Genomic DNA, 22,604 nt, shown 5'->3' with positions numbered 1-22,604 from the left:
AAAGCAGTCATCAAAGCAAAAGGTGGCTACTTTGAAGAACCTAGAATATAAGACATATTTTCAGTTGTTTCACTTTTTTTTGTTAAGTATATAATTCCACATGTGTTAATTCATAGTTTTGATGCCTTCAGTGTGAATGTACAAATTTCATAGTCATGAAAATGCAGAAAAAACTTTAAATGAGAAGTTGTGTCCAAACTTTTGGTCTGTACTGCGTGTGTGTATATATATATATATATATATATATATATATATATAAAATTTATTCTTTGGTACGGTCACGACCAAGCTCCACAACAACCAAAGAAGAACTAGCTGCCAACACCAAAGGCTTATTACAGGTCAATTGGACAGCCATTGCTGGTAACGTTGAGCCTTGCGAGGATTCTAGGATCTGGTTTGTAGAGCAAGAGAAGCAAATCTATTGGCTATTAAATTTTATGCATTTAATCCAGCAATTAGTCAGTGCTTATAAAAATATACAGGATGTTACAAATGGGACAAAACAATACATTATATACAGTCATATAGAAAATAAAAGGGATAGACAAAGAAAAGTTACTAGATCAGTTGTCAGAGGAATGGCGCAGATCGTGCAAAGGGGAGCACTCTGATTAGAAAATGGTGCAGTCCTTACAGCACACTGTATCTCCGAGAACTGACCAGATACCAGCTACTCCCACTTACCTCCCCTGGTGACCTCAGATGAGGGCTGGTAAAAAAAAAAGTGCCAAAAATTATGAGATCCACGATTTTAAGAATATTTGCCCCCTGGAGGTCACAGGCGTGAGATATTACTTCTATATTTCCTCTCACAATTTTAGCTTTCTATACATACGAGACATGACATGTACAACTTTATCTACCTGGCTGATGTTAATTCTGGCATGATGCGCAGGCCGCACAACAATGCAAGTAAATGCATTGCGTTCGCCACTGTGGCACAATGCCAAAAAAAAAGTCTCTCGTGTCTATCTGGTAACATGGCCACCAAAGCGGTGAAACACTGGCCGTGTTGAATAGACCATTGCCTTGAAGTCAGGAAGAACCTATTTATCCAGGGACAGAAAAGTATCACCTCACCAGCCTGATTCATATTTGTCCTGAGTCCTGACCACTTCAAGGGAGGTGGCTCCATCGCAGATCGTTTGTTTAGCATTGGTGGGGGCGTTGAGAAAATGGGAGGAAGAGATTGTCATGGCCCTGATTTAAAACTCATAGAAAAGCTATGCTCAATATGAGGGTGACAAGTATTGTGAGATAGCAGGATTTAGATGACTCTTACAACTTCCACAGACTGTACAACATCAGACACTTACATTGTAAAGCTAAAAAAATGCACATGAGGAATATTTGGTTTTGCTTGGGCACAACAGTCAATTTTGCTCTGCTCATGCATTGATCCTAGTGTCCTCATACTAATCTTAAGAACAGCACATGCGCTGACTAAAATTGTTAGCTCATGTGCAAACTCTGGAACCTGCACGGATTAGCAGAACAGAGAATTTTTACCCGTTGAGACACTTTTATCCTTGTTACAAAATTGGGCAGCGGGTCAGAAGCTCATCCTCTATGAGTCTTCCGAAAAAAGCAGAGCGCAAGGCTCGGCATCCCCCTAGGGAATAAATAGAGCAATGGTTGGGCATTCGGACTCCATTCTAACTGGGATTAAAGTTAGTCATTTTGCCAATTCATATGAGTCCCAGTGGTCGAACTCCTTCCCCCAACCGATCGAAAAGTTATCACCTTTCCTTTGGATAGGTGATAACTTGGTTTCAATGGACAACCTGTGTAATAGACGGACCAATGGCAAGCCTAAAGAGGTTGTTAATTATGATACTTTAGTACAGCTAGCTCCATGATAGTCTTAAGGTACCGTCAGACTAAGCGACGCTGCAGCGATACCGACAACGATGCCGATCGCTGCAGCGTCGCTGTTTGGTCGCTGGAGAGCTGTCACACAGACTGCTCTCCAGTGACCAACGATCCCGAAGTCCCCGGGTAGCCAGGGTAAATATCGGGTTACTAAGTGCAGGGCCGTGCTTAGTAACCCGATGTTTACCCTGGTTACTGTTGTAAATGTAAAAAAAAAACACTACATACTTACATTCCCGGTGTCTGGTCATGTCCCTCGCCGTCAGCTTCCCGCACTGACTGAGCGCCGGCCATAAAGTACAGCGGTGACATCACCGCTGTGCTGTACTTTACGGCTGGCCGGCGCTCACCAGTCAGTGCGGGAAGCTGACGGCGAGAGACATGACCAGACACCGGGAATGTAAGTATGTAGTGTTTTTTTTTTTACATTTACAACGGTAACCAGGGTAAACATCGGGTTACTAAGCGCGGCCCTGCGCTTAGTAACCCGATGTTTACCCTGGTTACCAGTGAAGACATCGCTGAATCGGCGTCACACACGCCGATTCAGCGATGTCAGTGGGAGATCCAGCGACAAAATAAAGTTCTGGACTTTCCCCAGCGACCAACGATCTCCCAGCAGGGGCCTGATCGTTGGTCGCTATCACACATAACGATTTCGTTAACGATATCGTTGCTACGTCACAAAAAGCAACGATATCGTTAACGATATCGTTATGTGTGACGGTACCTTTAACCGAAACAATAAAACATACAGTATCCATGGGACCCCTGTTTCCCTCCACTGGTGTCCCCCACTAGAATCCTTGCTTCTTCTTCTTCCAGTGGGGAATGTCTCATATCTGAATGGCTGCTTCAGCTATGTGATATCTCCAGCTTCAATCGGAAGCAAAGAGACCAACAAGGTGAGTACTTTTTATTAAAAATATTTTTCAGGTTTTTTTAAATTATTCACAGTGGGGAGCCATGCTAATAGTACAGGAATTAGTTAAACACACTAGTTATACCGAGGTATCATATAAATAAAAATTAATAAATATTCAAATATAAGATCCTATATTCTAAAATCAAGATACCCAGGATCACCAAACTGTGTCAATAGCGTAGTATAACACTACAAAGAGCTGAAAGAGGTCGTGCTTATAGCATGGTAAGGAAAAGAAACCATTCACAGCAGAGGATGTGAATAATTAAAGATTTATTTATTGCATGGTATACATAAATTTATTTAAAAAAAATTAATATTTAAAACCAAAAATATCATTTTATATACATGTATGTAACAATCATATTAGTGCCCATACCTATTTGGCTGCCATAGTATATATTATATGTATGCTCATACCCGTAAGGACTTACTATAGTTAAAAATAGTAGAGTAAAAAACAAAAGAATTTTGCAATAGTGTGTATAAAAGCTCTTTTTATAATAAAGTGCAACAATGTGCATACAAAGAAAAGAGCAAATTAAGGTGCAATCAGTGAAAAAAGTGCAACTGCATAAGGTGCAAAAAACCTACATGAGTAAGGTGCTATTAGTTGAATTAACATATAAAGTCACTTACTTTAGGGTATATGGGATGAGTAGACAGCTCGCCAAATAGAGTATGGTGCACCTCGACGCGCGTTTCGGACGCACAGCTCCTTCGTCAGGGGGAGTTCTCCTTCAATCTAAGTCTTCAAACAGAGGCTAGACAGAGATCTGTCTGAGATGGTTTAGTGAATCCTGTATTGATCAGGGGGTTGGATACGATGACCCTGGAGGTCCAGTCCAAAGCTAACATTCCATGATTGTCCCTCGTCATGGATCTCTGATTTTTTTTGTTCCTTCTAGGCCGTGCTCTGCTACGACTCACAGAGAAGAAGCTGGAGAGGATGGGGATTGTTCAGGAGAGTCAACGGCAATATGTCTTACAACAAGTCCTTCAGCTGAAAGTCCGGGAGGAGGTCCGAAACCTCCAGCTCCTGACACAAGGTACGAGACGTCCGTTCAATAACAGTCCGATGGCATCTCACCGCGTTGTCAAGAAAATAAGCGGCTGACATATTAATCTGAACAAATGTGCCCTTTCATGGTGTGAATTACTTTTTAAAGGTCTCCTCGGGTAGTTTAAAGAAAGCTACAGTAGTTATAAAGAACAATGCAGATACGGCCATGTGGAATTGACCACTTGGCAGGTTGAATGTCGTCTTGATCCACAAAATATCGGTGTTCTGGCGGTTTAAATGTCAGCCTGCTAAGATGAAAATAGCTTTAAAGAGCGTATACAGGAGCCGGAAACGCAGTTATTTGTACTTGTGTTCGCATTTTCTGTATTTCTTCCTCGACTTGCTGTATCTTATTGTAAACAGGAGTCACGAAATGCTCAGCACAAGATAAATAATAAAACAACCGCTGCAACTCGAGACGCCCTCCACACACCACTGTGGATTTATAGGACCAGTAAACCTGCCTTCCACAGCATAAGGGCTCATTCAGACCTGATCGATTTTCATTCGTGTTTTAGAACAGATTTTGATCAGTTTTTGGTCAGTTTTTACCATCATCAGTTTTTCTTCTATGCAAAAATAAACTGGTGGCGGTTTCTCTGGCTTCTCCTATAAAACAGTCAGTGGTGAAAAATGCACGGCACATAGAAGGCATCTGAGTGCTTTCCGATTTTTTTCTTTTTTTGCTTTCACAAGTTTGATCCGACGCTCTGATCAGGATCAGACGTGTTTCGGTGTCAACAGCCCAGTGCGCAAATACGCATGGAAATGTGTAGACTATGATAGGTATTAGATCTAGCAATTGAAAGCATGGAAAGGACAAGTATGTGAGAAACTGATGTCTGAATGAGCCCCAAGAAGAAGACTGAATTTCATGGCTCCACCTTACTGGAGCGGAAATTGTGACTTTTTTGCAACTTTTTGGAAATCTGCCTTAAAGAGGTTGTCCAGGCTTGGGGCTCAAGTATGAGGTCACTCTATGTAACTGGAGCCTTGTGAATCCTCACAGTGCACACTGTCTGGATTCTTTGGTGCCAAAGTTAGCGGTCATGTGAGAGCAAGTTTGTGAATTTCACAAGTATGTGACACCTATCCATTATTAATACAATAGTAGTAAAGGGTTAAAAAAACCACACACATTAAGAATAAAGTATTTTAATGAAAGAAAGAAAGACACAGGGTTTTATTATTCCTTATTGTACACTCAACCCACCTGAAGACCCTCGTTCTCCTGAAAAAACTTCCAAAATTAAAAACCAACAATATCCCATACCTGTCCGCCGTACTGTCATGTCCCACACTGTGAATCCATCTGAAGGGGTTAAATACAGTTACAAGCAGGAGCGCTGCTAATGCGAGCGATCCCGGCTGTAAAAGACTGGGGAATGAATGAAATGAAGGTAGCGTAGCTTCGGGAACTTGTGGTGCTGTCACCGAAGCTGCGCCCCCTGGTGGCATTAACTCATATGAACTGTAGCGTGGGAATTTTTCTGAATATTTTCTCACGCTACAGTTCTTCCACAGGAAAATGTTCAACCTCACTGAACGAACGGCAACGTGTATTTCCCATTGAAAAGAACTGGAAGCTTTTTCAGTTTTTCTATATGGATTTGGGGATAGATCTGATTCGTAATCCATGTCAAAAATTTCTGAATGATTATACATTTAAAATCTGCTGTAGGATTTGAATTTTTTATTTTTTTTGCAGAAATAGTGCCACTTTTCAATAAAGGTTGTTTCTGGTATTGCACCTAAAGTCCATTGAGACACAATCTTTGGTCAAGTGTGGCACTTTTTTTGGATTTCATGCACACCCTTTAGGCTATATTGCCACGATGAGCTTTTGGTAAGTTTTTGATATTTTTTGCACCATTTCTGCACCCATTACTTACATTTTTTATAAAATACGCAGCTGAAAAAAACTCACCAAAAACTCATCGTAGGAACTTAGCCTTACTGGAAATTCATGTGGGGCATCTGCAGTTCCCAGTTCGGTAAAGCAATCGATGTAAGCGCCATTTGTGGGGCGCACATAATACTGCCGATTGGTCTGAACATTCATGTGCTGAACAGCGAGCTGTGAATTGTCTGTGCAGCAACAATGAAGGAACAGATGTTGGCAGATTAAGGTGTTATTGTTAGATGAGAAGTGTCTCGTCGTTGGACGACATCCAGGGCGGTTGTGATCTGTATTTCGGATAGAGGTAACATATTGCACTGTAAATCTGCACAATTAAACCTTTATGCAGAGCGCTGGATGGATGAAGTGTCGAGAATGTGGAGGTACAGCGTCTCACAGTCAGAAGGACCATTTTTATTAATGGATTCTCCAGACTATTTTGTTAAAAGGGATGGATTTTATAGATTTGTCCTTTTATGCAAAACCATTCTTTCTTCCCAGTGCATACTTTGTCCATGAATACAATGTAATGCTGTCTTGTCCCAATAGGGGGGCATCATAGAAAATTATTGTAAAGGATCTACAGCACACATGTCCAATGCTAGCCCGCGAGCCAAATTTTCCCACAGGGTGATTATATTTGACGGACGATGCTGGCACCACCCTCCCACCCCCGCCAGGTATCGCACTTTTAATTGTATCTGCATCCTGGATGTGGGGGCCATTATACTGTATGGAGGACTATGTTGGGGGCCATTATACTGTATGGAGGACTATGTGGTGCCATTATACTGTATAGAGGGCTATATGGGGCTTATTATTCTGTATTGAGGACTATGTGGGGTCCACTATTCTTTATGAAGGTCAATGTGGGGAGGACTATGTGGGAAGTCCATTATTCTGTATGGAGGGCTGTGGGGTTCATTATACTGTATGGAGGACTATGTGCTGCCCATAATACTGTATAGAGGACTATGTGGGGCCACTCTATCGTATGAAGGACTATGTGCTGCCCATTATACTGTGTGGGGCCAATAGGACTATGTAGGGCCCATAATTCTCTATGGGAATCACAGTTGGGGCATCATACTGTGTTGGGGGTCACCATGTTTTGCGAGGGGTGGGTACAGTATTGTCATCATACAATGTGTATGGAGGTTGCTGTGGAGGAATTCACTGTGGCAACATACTTTATTATCTGTATAATTTATTAATTCAAAGATTTGTATCCTTTGTTATTACACATTTAAATTAGACCATTGGGCCATATGCTTTCTAATGTTCTTACATAACATATTATATTATTCTAGTATGCCCCATTTCTATTAATTGAAATGTACTTTGTTCGTGGGACAACCACTTTAAGTTTGTTTCCATATGAATAAGTTATTCATTATATTGATACTTAGGAAAAACTTCCTCAACTGTAGACTTTTTAAATAAATATTAAGGTTGGCCATCGACTTTGTCCAAGTTTTTAAGTTTGGCCCTCTGTGTATTTGAGTTTGACATTGTTGATCTAGAGGATTCCTGGATAACCTGAATCCATCAACGTGGAGTAGATGGAAGGGATCTGCCACTTGGATCAGTGACGGTGAATTTCCACGGCCTCACACATCTTCTCATATAAGGGAATCAGATCACACTATGATCACATTCTATTTGCGTAATCGTCCCGATTCCCTCAGATGAGAGACTCTACGACCAACTGCACCTGCCCTATCAAGGTGGAAACCCTACACAAATGTTCAGCTGACAGATAGGGCTCAAAACTTTCTGGATAGGAAGTGTAGTTTTCTAGTTTAGATTTATTAGTGATGACACTGCTGGATTTTTTCATTCTGATCTGATGTAGGATAAATTACGTTCTCATGATTCTGCGATCCGTTACATTAGAAAAATGAAATTTATTGATTTGCTTAAAACATGCGTTGAGAAACAACCAATTTTCTGTTTTTGTTTCTATGGTTTTATTAATGTTCCTTTGCAGATTTTTTTTCTTCTTTTTTTCTTGCATTTATTTCTATTACTATAGTTGAATGGACCCACTCTCTGCATTATGACATACTAGAACAGCCTAAGTAATACTTCCATTACAGCTGATGGAAATAGCATTTGGCCGACTTTGCAAATCGTTTCCACATCTAGACGACTCTTGAGTTTGCCGCCTCTTGTTTTTCGCATTATATTCCCAGACTTGCTATGTACTAAATGGTTAAGCCCGGCTCTCTTTGTATTGTGCGCTCCTTGCTCGGCGATGAGTGCCTTCATAGATTCCAGATGCAGAAGAAAGGAACAATCACAGTCGGAAAATGGATTTGAGTTTATGTAACTTGTAGAAAGAAAAAGTCAAAGAAACCAAAAATCGAGGATTTAAACATTTCTAAAAGATAAAATATTAACTGGAAAGGATGATGACTTCCACAGATTTGTCAAACTCCAGTCTGGATTATACTGCAAAGCGTTTTGGGACCTGGTGTCGAATAAAATATTAAAATGTATTTCGGTTGTGTGATCAAACTTTTTTGTACAGGTCCAAAGAGATAGAGTTTGCTTTCTTATCTTTCAGGAAGCTTTAGGCTAAATGACGCATTAAACTTTATTCTGTGGGTCGACACTGTTAAAGCAATGCCAAGTTTTTATAGTTTTTTACTACCTTTACACAATAAAAAATGCTTTAGAACAAGGCTGAATAGGTCCCAGCTGCCCAGCAATGCATTGGTACCAGATCATGGGGGGAATGTGTAAATGTGGTGATTACAGCAATCATCATCAGTCTAAACATTTAGATGTGGAGGATGCTTTTGACCACAGGAGTTATAGCGGTTTTCTCATCTTGTCTTCAGGAGCATACAGCTCCCCTGCCTACCAGCTTCCTATTTGCTGGGAGAGATGGTCCCCCTTTGATTGACAGTTTGTGCAGGTGGCATAGTTGTGCGGCTGGCCAGAACTGTGTGCTCTCCGATGCAGCTGTCATGCTTCTGCCAGAAGCGAGACAATGCATAACGAGACTGAAGTGAAGGGGAGCTCTGCCACTAGGGAAAGATTAAAGGTGGACACCTCCTGTGCATAAACCTAAGCTCCCTAGCTTCCCTATATGGGTTTTTTCACCCATGCAGTGATCACATTGCTATTGTGTCATTCCTATCCCTTTCTTACCCTGAGAAAGACCCTGACTAGTGCATAGGAAAGCAGGCACGCTAGTCCTGCTCTAACAGAAAGACCAAAAGAGAAACAGACAGGGAGAAAAGAAACAGCAATCGTTCAACGTGCTTCCAGACTACAGGAAGGGAGAAGGGGAAGAATTAGGTGATGCAAACCAAAGAGGAGATAACGTAAGGAAAAAACACTGAAACAAACTTCCAAACAAATATCTCCAGAGACAACTTCTAGATTAGCTCTCTTCAGAAAGCTTACACCTCCAGCTCCAAACCAGGTTATAACAAGCTATCACTGACAACTATGTAGTGGTGCCTGAAAGACACCACCAGGCAGGAATCAAATATGGTACAGCAGACGAGGAGAAAGAAACAAAAAAACGGTTTTATTGAAATACAGAGGTTTATGAGTTGCCCGCCAGGGCTTGGGGTACTCAGTACTGTGTCCGGTCACCCTTAAAGGGGATATCACGGTGGCTGTGACCCGGTCTGTGCCATGGGCACTCAAGCTAAAAGGGGATAGTCTTTTAAGAGTTTGGTGAATAAAGTCTGTATTCGTGACACCACCTGTGGTTCTCGGTCAGAGGGACCGACGCTACTTAAAGAGGTCTTCTGGGGTGATGTTACTGCCGCATAGATGGTGACACTTCCTACAGGTGAAGTGGGGTCCCCAGGGCTCCCAGTGTAGTGGGCAAGGATGGTGGGTTGCCAGTAAATAAATGAAGGACACAGGGTTGTAGTCTTTACCTGGTTTACTGATGGTAACAGGCCACAGCCCAGGGTTCTGGCAACAGGTGTAGATGGAATCCAGGCATCCTGAAGAGAGTAACATAGTAACATAGTAACATAGTTAGTAAGGCTGAAAAAAGACATTTGTCCATCCAGTTCAGCCTATATTCCATCATAATAAATCCCCAGATCTACATCCTTCTACAGAACCTAATAATTGTATGATACAATATTGTTCTGCTCCAGGAAGACATCCAGGCCTCTCTTGAACCCCTCGACTGAGTTCGCCATCACCACCTCCTCAGGCAAGCAATTCCAGATTCTCACTGCCCTAACAGTAAAGAATCCTGTTCTATGTTGGTGGAAAAACCTTCTCTCCTCCAGACGCAAAGAATGCCCCCTTGTGCCCGTCACCTTCCTTGGTATAAACAGATCCTCAGCGAGATATTTGTATTGTCCCCTTATATACTTATACATGGTTATTAGATCGCCCCTCAGTCGTCTTTTTTCTAGACTAAATAATCCTAATTTCGCTAATCTATCTGGGTATTGTAGTTCTCCCATCCCCTTTATTAATTTTGTTGCCCTCCTTTGTACTCTCTCTAGTTCCATTATATCCTTCCTGAGCACCGGTGCCCAAGGTGGAAACCCTCTTGACAAGTCAGTTTGGAAGCCTTCCACTTTGCACTGGTCAGTTAGTGCCTTGCTATCTGTAGTGTCCTAACAAGGTCCTCATTCTCTCCTGTCCTGGGACAGTGCCTGCATGGTAGGCAGCTTGAGCTGTTCCTCTGGGGTCTCTCTGCATGGTGACTCCAGGCTCTAGACTGCTGCTGTACCTCAGGTGTGGTGTGGGCAATTTACGTATAGTCCTATGCCCTCCGGTTCTGCTGTGGGACTTGCAGTTCCTCACAGCCTCAGGCTCCCAGTGCCCGACCTCTGTGCTTCAGCTCTAAGGGGCTTAATCACAGCCTTCCTCAAACTCCTAATCACTCCTCTGTGCTCCCTCACTCTCTGTTTGTCTCTGCTAGATATCTGCTCTCTCTGGTCTCCCAGGACCAACTAACTAACTCCTTCTCCAGACCAGGATGTGAATTGAGAGAAGCTCTCCCCTAAAACTGGCTTTTTGAGCTCCCCCTTCTGGCCTGGAGTCAGAATGTGTTGCATATACAGCTTACCTGCCAAAGGGATTCCTCCTATCTCCAGGCATGGCATTACCCTCCCCGAGAGGAAGGCAAAAACACTGTGGTACCTGAACTCCTGGGGTGCCACATTTATATGCCAGAAAATAAGACTAACTGTTATTGTAGTGATAACAGCAATACTAGATACAAAGAGAGATAGCTGGAAGGTGTCATACAAACTGGGCACCAGAGATGGCAATGCCAATTTCAATACAAACAGTATAAACAATTTTGTTCAAGCTGCTGTCTTTCAACTTCCTGCCTGGCTTCCGATAATCAGACGAGCTGCTACAGCACTCTAGCTAATGAACCGTGCTCTACACCCTAACAGAGTTGAACACCGGTGTCACACTCACAGTTCTGTAGCACTTAGAAAAAAGTCTGATAGCCGCTTGGTCCTGATGAAGTGGAGTTGAGTTTGGTGTGCTCTCTTCAGGTTAAATGACACTTCTGGGTCTTGAAAAGTCTCATTCCCACTTACAATGCTGAGTAATTACTGGTACCACAGTTTTATTTCCCCTCTCAATTGCTTGGGGAGAACCAACTTAGCTGTGCAATGCGATTCTTCCCTTCTGACATGGTCATGGTGCTCGATCCTGCGGTAACCAGGCACCATCTTCTCCCTTGAAGCCAATAGTACATTTATCAGTCTCTCAGTGTTAGAACACACTTATTGTCCTGTCCTTCTCACACAGGCACAAATTCTTCTCTTCACTTCCTGACCAGATACTTCCTGTTTCTTGCTCAATCCAACACAGCGAGCTTCATGGGGTAAAAGGACTGGTCCAAGTGCATGTAACGAGGAGGCGGGGACCCTCAGTTGCCCCCTCTCTTCTTCCATGTATGTGGTCCCCCATGTGGTACTTTGTCAGTAGGTTATGCATTGATGTATTACTGTTATTTGTGTGCTACACTGGTCTTCATAAATTGGTCCCTATGGGTTTTTAAAACCACAGTAAAATGACTGCCACTTACTGCGCTGCAGAGAAGTAGTCAAAATTAAGCCCCCATCAATGACATCACTTCCTGTTCTGCATCTATTGGCTGAAACTGCACCATACAAACTTACTGCTGTCCAGTGTCAGATTGGGGTGCCAAAGGCCCACCAGTAACCAACTCCGGGCCCAACTGTTCAACTACATGTAAATGTGACATTATCCACAAATTATATAACAATGAACTGGGTAGATTGGTAAATGAATAAGATGCCACCTTTGTCTGCACACAAAGACACAAGTGTATAGTGCCAAGTACTGCTCATATAAGAGGGTGGTGGCCAACTCGCTTACAGGGGCCCACCAGAGGATTCTCCTGCTCTCCTGTGATCCAGTCCAAGCCTGGCTGTGCCCACCCCCTGAATTCACAATGTACATATACTGAGAGCTCTCTGCTCCATTTTAGCCAGTTCTTTTCACCTTTGTTCCAGAAACCAGTGAGGACAATTTGAGTCCGGCTCTGTAGAATGTGTCAGGGCTATATAAGCTGTGAAAAAAAAAATCAAGAGATTTATATTAAAAGCAGAGGTAATTCTCCATATTACTAGTATGTGGCTTCCAAGTCACTGTTCAGGGACTACTACTGTACACCAAGAAAAATTTGATAAATCAACTGCAGAGTCGATTTTACCAAGTTTCCTTATATTTTTATTGATTTTCCTTCTTGCGCCAATACCCAAAATAGTGCGGTTCCCCCTTTGACCCCACTTTCATAAACCTAAGGACTTTCTCTCATATGACAAGAAAGGAAAGCATCCTAGAAGAAGCTTTAAAGCCGCCAGCTCCTCTCCTTCGCTGCTTAGCAAATACTGGAGCTGGCAGTGTATAATTCGTCTTGTTGCACATTTCCACCCACGAGTGTTCGTTCTTTTCTTTTTGCCAAACTTCTATTTTTCTTCTCATAACTCCTAACCTGCAAAAAAGAAAAATGGATTTTTTATTTCTTTCTCACTTATCACACAGTAAGAGGTTATTTGTAGAAACTAAATAATAAGCAGCATTGGAAATGCGTTCTTAATGTGCCACATAATGTGATTTACTTCTTTGTTTTTCTTGTAGAATTAAATCAATTATTTTCGCGATTCAGTAATTTACTCGGTTTTATACCAGTTTATAAAGGGCTGAAATCAGTGAAGCAAAAAACAAACAAAAAAAAAACAATAGAATGAGAATCCCAAACAATTTATCAATGTTTTTGGGGTCCAAAGTAAACATGATCTAGTCAATTAAATGTGAATCTAATGCGAGTAGAATTTTATTAAATTTGCAGGTCCTGGTGAACTCGAATAATATGCGATTCAATTGCCCCCAAAATGCCTTGCACATTTTTGCACACTGCAGAAGATTACATCAGTCATTGGAGACTGTACTGACCTCAGTCGCGACCATGTAGGCTTCCTCATAATACCTTGCAGATAACACATCACATGGTATAGCCGATCAAGTTGGACTATTATAGCCTGTAAAAAAGCCGAGGAAGGGAACACAGTAGCCGCTTTAGGGTATGTGCACACATTAGGTATTTGCAGCAGACATTTCTGCACCAAAAATGTGTCTCTTAAAAAGAAACATGCAAAGCAAAATAAGTGCGTTTTTTATGCATGTTTTCTAAATTCATTTAAGTTGGTGAGAACCGCTGCAAAAATGCTGAAAGAACTGAGACCGTCTCAAATCCGCAAGAAAAAAAAATAAGCAGCATGAACATGAGATTTCAGAAATCTCATTCACTTTTCTGGTATTTTAAAATGTTTTTTTTTTTATTATTATTCTGGGTGAAAACGCTCAGAGAAAATTGGCGAAAAACATGGCTAAAATGCAGTGTATGAACAAGACCTTAAGGTGAATTTAGGATCGTGATAGAAAATCAGAACTTACAGCTCAGCAATGGAGGAAGGAAAAGAAAGCCAAAAAAACATTGGGCAAATATTCCAAACAGCAACGTGTAGTATAACTGTTACACTGAAAATGAGAGTAGTGGTCTGAGATTAAATTGAGAAGAGAGTGATTGGAGCGGTGCAAGCAGCAGTGCCAGAGTGACTGATTAGTGATATGGTGTAGCTGGCATCTGTCCTTTGGCATTGGAATTGCTGGCAGATATGCAACAGATACAGACTTATTTGTGTGCAGGAGGAATTTACTCTTTTCTGACAGTAGATGGCGATGTTGTTAATGTTATATGCTTAGTTGAATGTAATGCATATACTTGTTGTACTTTGTTTTTTGTAAGGTGAGGACCTTTGGTAACCACTACCCTGGCTACAGAGGATGCAGACAGGGAAATTCTGAGGACTCTTACCCGCAGCTACAAGGGGTCGAGGGGTCCGGTGTCTAGCGTGGGTATGAGCAGCCAGGAGCCGGGACCTGAGGAGAGTGGAGATGCTGTTGAATACTTAGCACCAACAGGACCTGCGGTCATGTGATCGCACGTCAGAGAAAGGGGCGGAGCTACTGCAAAGCCACACTGGGAACCAACAGCAGCGCAGGAAAGCACAGGTGAAGAGGAAGAAACAGTAGTCAGGTCAGCAAAGCAATATTGTCATACACAGAGAGAGCAGTGAGATACAGCAGGGACAGCCGGAGGGAGGTCAGGACGTAGCCAAAGGTTATACACAAAGAGGGCGGCGAAGTACAGCAGGGACAACCAAAGTGATATCAAGACGTAGCCAAAAGGTCATACACAAAGAGGGCGGTGAGGTACAGAATCAGCAAATGGAAGACTTTAACAGGGACGGGACCAGATCAAAAACCAAGCAGACATACAAAGATAGGTAGAACAGGGTCAGACACACTCAGCTCAGAGTATAAATGACAGAGAATGACCCCACAATAAGGCTATAAGAACTCTCCCAAGACCCCAAAGAGAGGCCATCCACATTAACTTTTAAACCACCTAACCTGCAAACCCAGCAAACCATGACAGGTTTCACTTTCTCTCTGGTAAAAGGTCCTTTAGACTTCTTGCTATGCTGTATTAAGAAGCTGATGCATGTACCTCATGTTCTGTGAAGATAAAAGTTGAATTTCCCCATATAATCTACTCTCACAAGTTTCTTCTGCTGCCAAACTATGCAACAGGAATTACATGTGCAATTTTTTTCTTCATTCCTAATTACTTCATTCTTAATGCACTAGAAAGCAGCAACAAGACCACGCAATAGTTTTTATAGAAGAACAAAAATGAATTCAGAGTCATCAGGTAGGGTGTGCTTGCAAATGTACTGAATTTTTGTATTTCTTGTTCAATCATTTTTGTAAAGGGAGAGTAAAAATGCAAAAGAAAATAATTAAAACCCAAAAATGTAACTGCAAATGTCTATGTCTCAAAGTGTGCATGTGATATTTTAATATTTTTTTGTTTGCACACTTGTTTTACTAGTCCAATTTTACATTGATATATACTGGACTAGTTAGGCACTGTTTTGCAGGTACTGGATTTTTGGACGTTTACATAACTAGCATTTCTTACTTTGCTATTTTTAGGAAGGGGTTAAACCTTGTTGAAGTAATGGAAAATAAATGTAACACTGTGTATGCCAGTTTTTGCTAATCTTTTTTACTATTTCAATTTGACAACCATACATGATACACCTACTGTATTCTGCTGCTTGCTGCCACATTTTGCTTTCGGTATGTGTGCCTAGCTATTTAATGGATGATGTGGGTGCTGCTAGCAGTGGACCGTCACTGGCCGTGCAAGTAATTGACCTACTTTGCTTCCGGAAAGGGTATTAGTGGATGGCGCGATCTATGGAATATGCGGTACATCATTTGTCTCAGTCACAGCAGGATCAGGTTACCATCTGACAGCGACACCATCAGTTTGAGTCAGTGTTCTGCATCGTATGGTATGCGTTATCTCAAATGACTAAAAGGAATAAGTTTTGCATCGTTTATTAATTTTTAAAAACAATAAAAATCTGTCGGTGCATTGTGTAATTAAATGGGCTGTTGGTTACAATCAGATTACCATACATTTCTATATAGAAATTAATTTGACATTACTAAGGCTGTGCTTCGTTAAAGACCTTGGAAGTGGTTGGATTGTAGGAGACGTCAGAGTTTTATACACGTCCAAGGCAATTGGATTCAAAAGATTTGATAACCTCAAGTCCAAGGTGTCAGTATTCTCTGGATCCTTAAATATTTTATTATTACAGAACTCTAAGGGACAGTGTGTGATCATCCAGGAATCCCAGTGCTCAGTGTAGAGTTGTTGTGAAACTTCAGGGTTACAGAACGATGACATCTGACATCTAAGTGTCCTTGTGTCATTAAAATGGAATATCAAGTGTCTGTGAATGTCTCCTTGATGCCGAACCTCAAGAGTCTTCTCAGTCAGGGTCATCTCTCCAGAAAACCCAAATGTCAGTGTTTAATTGATGTGGGATTTCTATCCAAAAATTCATATGTTTTTTAGGATATTTTGAAGCAGAAACTGAGGAAACTGAGCGTAAACTCCTTAAATCATACTGAACAACTCAAAACTCCTCAAAAACTTGGAGTTTCTGCTGAGCTTCTGATCCATACACTGTGCAAAAAAGACTCAAGCTATGTACACAAGCAGGTTGTTTGAGACATTCAAGTGGAAAACTCTTCAGGAAACGCATCTTCTTTGAGTTTTTTTTAAGAAGTTTTTTGTTTCATAAAACCATTTTGAAGTGTTTTGGAAGATTTTCTTTTAATCCGGAGGTGTTTTTTGCAGGTTATTATTTTGGGGGAGACAATTTATTCACCATCAGGTTGATTTGCATGGGGTATACCCGAGTCTCCAACCTGGAGACACACAAAAACACACCATGTTGTCTTCTAGAGTCTTGTTTATTATGATATAGACCCATTTTTGTTTATAGGGGTCTGCTTACATGAGAGATTGCAACAGAGAATGTTGACAGCGCACACATTGCATGCTGTCAGGGTCGGCGTTAGCGGCGTGCAGAACACACAGCTGCCTAGGGCCCCCGCTCCCCCAGACATCCCCAGCCAGTGGCATGTCACTAATAGCGGCATATCACGCAGCCGCTATTGGGCCCGTGGATCAGGGGGGCACACCTGCCATCAGCGCCGACTCCCCTTGCTGCCGGAGCCGCATTAAACTATACTGGCATCTTTGATGCCATTACGTTTGAAAGCAATGATGGAGGAGAGAGCGTCAGATGACGCTCCCTCTCCCATCATTCCCCTCTGCCTCTGACACTGCAGGTGCGCGATGATGTCACTTCATGACACACCGCTGTGTGCGGGTTCGGGCAGTGCAGAATCTGAGACCGGAGGCTGGAGCCTAGAGCAGCTCGGGGCAGGAGGAGAGGTGACCATTGTGATGTTTTTGTTTTTTTTACTATATCAGTGAGTACTGGACTGTGGGGCCATTCTGGGGGGGCTGTAATATGTTCTACGGGGGTACATTATATTTTATGGGGAGATGAGCTGTATTATATTCTATGGGGGGTACATTATATTCTATGGGGAGTTGGGCTGTATTATATTCTATAGGGGGTACATTATATTATATGAGGAGGTGGGCTGTATTATGTTCTATGGGGGGCTACATTATATTCTTTGGGGGCTACATTATATTGTATGGGGGCTTCATTATACTATATGAGGAGGGCTACATTGTATTCTATGGAGAGGCTGCATTATACTATGAGGGGGGCTGCATTATATTCTATGGGGGCTTACATTATATTGTATGGCGGGCTGCATTATACTCTTAGTGGGCTACATTATACTCTGTGGGGTGGCTGCATTATGCTCTATGGGGTGGCTGCATTATACCCCCTTAAGCCCCGAGGGTGGTTTGCACGTTAATGACTGGGCCAATTTTTACAATTCTGACCACTGTCATTTATGAGGTTATAACTCTGGAACGCTTCAACGGATCTTGGCGATTCTGAGGTTGTTTTCTCGTGAAATATTCTACTTCATGATATTGGTAAAATTTCTTTGATATTAACTTGTGTTTATTTGTGAAAAAAATGGAAATTTGGCGAAAATTTTGAAAATTTTGCAATTTTCCAATTTTGAATTTTTATGCCCTTAAATCACAGAGATATGTCACCCAAAATACTTAATAAGTAACATTTCCCACAAGTCTACTTTACATCAGAACAATTTTGGAAACAAAATTTTTTTTGTTAGGGAGTTATAAGGGTTAAAAGTTGACCAGCAATTTCTCATTTTTACAACAAAATTTACAAAACAATTTTTTTTTAGGGACCACCTCACATTTGAAGTCACATTTAGGGGTCTATATAGCAAAAAATACCCAAAAGTGACACCGTTCTAAAAACTGCACCCCTCAAGCTGATCAAAACCCTTTATTAACCCTTCAGGTGCTTCATGAGAGCTAAAGCAATGTTGAAGGAAAAAATGAAAATTTAACTTTTTAGTCATGAAAACGATCTTTTATCAACAATTTTTTTTATTTTCCCAAAGGTAACAGGAGAAATTTGACTGCAAAAGTTATTGTCCAATTTGTCCTGAGTATGCTGATACCCCATATGTGGGGGGAACCACTGTTTGGGCGCATGGCAGGGCTCGGAAGGGAAGGAGAGCCGTTTGATTTTTTTCAACCTAAAATTGGCTGGAATTGCGATCGGATGCCATGTTGCGTTTGACGAGCCCCTGATGTGCCTAAACATTTAAACCCCCCACAAGTGACACAATTTTGGAAACTAGACCCCCAAAGGAACTTATCTAGATGTGTGATGAGCACTTTGAACCCCCAGAAGCTTCACAGAAGTTTATAACGCCTGGGCGTGAAAAAGAAAAATCATATTTTTTCCACAAACATGATGGTTTAGTCCCCAATTTTTTATTTTCACAAGGGTAACAGAAGAAACTGGACTACTAAAGTTGTAGTCCAATTTGTCCTGAGTACGACGATACCCCATATGTGGGGGAGAACCACTGTTTGGGCGCATGGCAGGGCTCAGAAGGGAAGGAGCGCCATTTGACTTTTTCAAGCTAAAATTAGCTGGAATTGAGATCGGACGCCATGTCTCGTTTGGTGAGCCCTTAATGTGCCTAAACAGTGGAAACCCCCCACAATTGACACCATTTTGGAAACTAGACCCCCTAAGGAACTTATTTAGATGTGTGGTGAGCACTTTTATCCCCCAAGTGCTTCACAGAAGTTTAAAACGCCCGGGCATGAAAATGAAAAATCATATTTTTTCCACAAACATGATCGTTTAGTCCCCAATTTTTTATTTTCACAAGGGTAACAGAAGAAATTGGACCACAAAAGTTGTAGTCCAATTTATCCTTAGTACGCCGATACCCTATATGTGGGGGGAACCACTGTTTGGGCTCATTGCAGGGCTCAGAAGGGAAGGAGCGCCATTTGACTTTTTCAAGCTAAAATTAGCTGGAATAGAGATCGGACACCATGTCGCGTTTGCTGAGCCCCTGTGTTAGGGGTCGAGTTCCCGCTTCTGCACAGGGGGAATCTCGAGCCACTTCCGCTGCGGTCTCCCATTCTTGTCCAGCTGCAGTGGAGCCTGCTCAGCAAGGACGTCGGTCCCAGCGTCTTGCTCATTCTCACTCTGTTCTGAGAGTTAGTGCTGCTTCTCCAGTCTCTGCCTTTAAAGTCAGTGCTGGTCAGCAGCGAGCGGACTTCTCTGGGACTAAGTCCTTGTCTGCATGTACTGAGCATGCCCAGTGTAAGGTCTCCCGTTGGAGATCGAGGGTCATGTGCTCAGGCTCTGCAGCACATTCCATTGGTCCTCTTGGCAGGTCCTAGAAGGGCAAAAGTGCTGTGGCCACTTCCTGTGCTGCTGCTATATAAACTGCGCATGACCGCACGGCCATGCGCTAGTATTGTTTTACAATTGCTTATGTGTGTATGTTGTGAGTGCAAGTCGTCCTTGGAAACCCCTACCCTATTGAATGTCTGTTCGCGGAAGGTGTATGGCTGCTACCTAGCGCCCGACTTAGCCTACAGCACTAACACACATCACAGCGTCCTGTAGCTGTGCCTGCCAGTACGGCGCCGTGCGCCTGCCTTGCGCTTTCCATACCCGAGTCTGGGTGGTTAGTGGCGTCCGTTAGTGCGGCATCGCTCGCACTCTTGTGCACATAGATTGCTTAAGGTTCTCTACACACCCAGTTGCGGTGTTACGCCAGCAAGGGTCTAATCGGGCTCCAATCCCTTCTGGGGTTAAGTCCGCTGACCACTTGCTCGCGCACTAGTGCGGTACTGCGGTCCTGTGAATTAACAGGATCGCTTTCTTCACGCTGGGTGAGGTTTAACCCACGCGTGTATACTTTAGTGTACCGCCATATTGTCTGCTAATTGCTAGCAGCAGGTTCTCACCTGCACGGTGGACCCCGGACTGCGAACGCACCTTTATCATCTGTCTTGGTGCGTTCCGCCAGTCCTAACAGAATACTAGCGCCAGGGTCTGGCTAGTAAAATGGCGGACGATCAGCGTTTACAGCGGTACATCCAGCAGCTGGAGGGAAGGTTGGCGGCTTTTGAGCGTTCAACCTCAGCTGTGGATGTTACTGCTGTCGCTGTTCAGGCTGCAAGTGTGGCTGCAGCTACCTTGTCCACTGCCGCTCCTGTACCGACGCTATCTCGCCTCCCGCTACCAGAGAAATTTTCTGGTGACAGTAAGTCCTGTAGGGGTTTCGTGAGTCAGTGCTCAATACATCTCGAGCTTCTGGCCTCTCGTTTCCCTACAGAGCGGGCTAAGGTGGGCTTTATAATTTCCTTATTGTCGGACAGGGCGTTGCAGTGGGCTACGCCGCTGTGGGAGCGTGGCGATCATGTGGTGCAGAGTGCTCCGTTATTCCTGAGCACTCTGAAACAGGTCTTTCTAGGACCTCGTGTCACCCATGACACGGCGCTCCAACTGTTGGCACTGACTCAGGGCTCGTCCTTGGTCAGCCTTTTTGCCGTCCATTTCCGCACTCTGGCATCTGAGCTGGAGTGGTCGGATAAAGCCCTTATCCCTATATTTTGGAGGGGGCTGGCTGACCACGTTAAGGACGCTCTGGCCACTAGGGAGATTCCCGCCACACTGGAGGAGTTAATAGCAGTATCTACTCACATTGACCGCCGTTTTCACGAGCGGAGGTTAGAGCGAGCCCAGTGTAGGCAGAGGTTTCGGCTGGCTCCCACCTTCGCCAAACCTTTGGAATCTCCAGTTCAGGCTCCTGAGTTCCAGGAACCTAAGGTGGTGTCACGAGCGGGATCTAAGTCCCAGACTGCTCGTGCACTCCAGGGTTGCCAGGTTTGCCAACAGTCAGGACATCTTCCCACCAGATGTCATCAGCGGTTGAGGAAACGTCAGCGTCTAGTGGTAGTAGGTGGAGGTGCACTAGACACTGCGACGTTTGCCTCCAAATTGTCCTTTAAGGGGACAATTACCTTTGGCTCATCCTCCCACTCGGTAGACCTCTGCGTGGATTCTGGGGCGGAGGGCAATTTTATGTCTTCTGCCTTCGCCCAACGTCACGCAATACCCCTGGTTATGCTATCCCAACCAGTAACGGTACGAGTGGTGAATGGGTCGACACTCCCCGCACAGATAACACATCAGACCATCCCTGTTACTCTGTCCCTGTCGCCATCCCATCAGGAGATTATTTCTCTACTCGTCATTCCTGAGGGTATTGATGAGGTCCTGTTGGGGATACCTTGGCTACGGTACCACTCTCCTCACATCGAGTGGTCCTCAGGCAGAATTCTGGGATGGGGTGAATCATGTGGGGGTAGGTGTCACCGAGAGTGCGTTCAGGTTGCTACTACTGAGGTACCCGCAGATCTATCCTCTCTCCCCAAGCAATATTGGTCTTATGCAGACGTGTTCTCCAAGAAGGCGGCGGAGACCCTTCCACCCCATCGCCCCTATGACTGTCCTATCGATCTCTTGCCTGGTGCTGAGCCTCCCCGGGGTCGAGTCTATCCATTATCTCTCCCGGAAACGGAGGCAATGTCTCAGTACATACAAGAGAATCTGGCAAGAGGGTTCATTAGGAAGTCAGTGTCACCTGCTGGGGCAGGGTTCTTCTTCGTGCAGAAGAAGAATGGAGAACTACGTCCATGCATAGACTACAGGGGTCTTAATGCTATCACAGTTAAGAACAAGTACCCTTTGCCGTTGATATCTGAGCTTTTCGATAGGCTTCGGGGAGCTAGAGTGTTTACGAAACTAGATCTGCGGGGTGCTTACAACCTGATTCGCATCCGTGAGGGGGACGAGTGGAAAACGGCATTTAACACCAGAGATGGGCACTATGAGTATCTGGTGATGCCCTTCGGGCTCTGTAATGCACCTGCCGTTTTTCAAGACTTTGTCAACGACATCTTCCGGGATATGCTTTCCACCTCGGTTGTAGTCTATCTGGATGATATTCTCATCTTTTCTCCAGATATTGACTCCCACCGGAGAGATGTTGGCAGAGTCTTCGACCTCCTACGGGCAAACTCTCTTTACGCAAAGTTGGAGAAGTGTGTGTTTGAGCAGGAGTCCTTACCTTTCCTGGGCTATATCATCTCCGCCCAGGGATTGGCTATGGATCCTGCCAAACTACAGGCTGTGATGGACTGGCAAGAGCCCCATTCTCTTAAAGCGGTGCAGCGCTTTATGGGGTTCATAAACTATTACCGCCAGTTCATTCCCCACTTCTCAACTCTGGTGGCTCCCTTGGTAGCCCTCACCAAGAAGGGAGCGAATCCCAAATTGTGGTCGGAAGAGGTCTCCAAGGCCTTCACTTCTATTAAGTCCCACTTTGCTAGCGCTCCCATCTTACATCGTCCCGATGTGGAT

The 22,604-nt window shown here is 43.5% G+C and overlaps 1 protein-coding gene across 1 annotated transcript in view; it reads left to right on the top strand.

The window, feature by feature from the left end:
* Positions 1-22,604, top strand: part of SAMD12 (sterile alpha motif domain containing 12) — an 803,045-nt gene that overhangs the window by 450,182 nt on the left and 330,259 nt on the right. Inside the window, exon 4 of the mRNA XM_069731810.1 lies at positions 3,709-3,849. Within this exon, the coding sequence (XP_069587911.1) occupies positions 3,709-3,849 (141 nt within the window). The remainder of the gene's footprint in view (positions 1-3,708; positions 3,850-22,604) is intronic.

Source organism: Ranitomeya imitator, chromosome 6 (genome assembly GCF_032444005.1).
Source record: "Ranitomeya imitator isolate aRanImi1 chromosome 6, aRanImi1.pri, whole genome shotgun sequence".
NCBI classification, from domain to species: Eukaryota; Metazoa; Chordata; class Amphibia; order Anura; family Dendrobatidae; genus Ranitomeya; species Ranitomeya imitator.
This window is presented reverse-complemented; position numbering and strand designations above follow the sequence as displayed.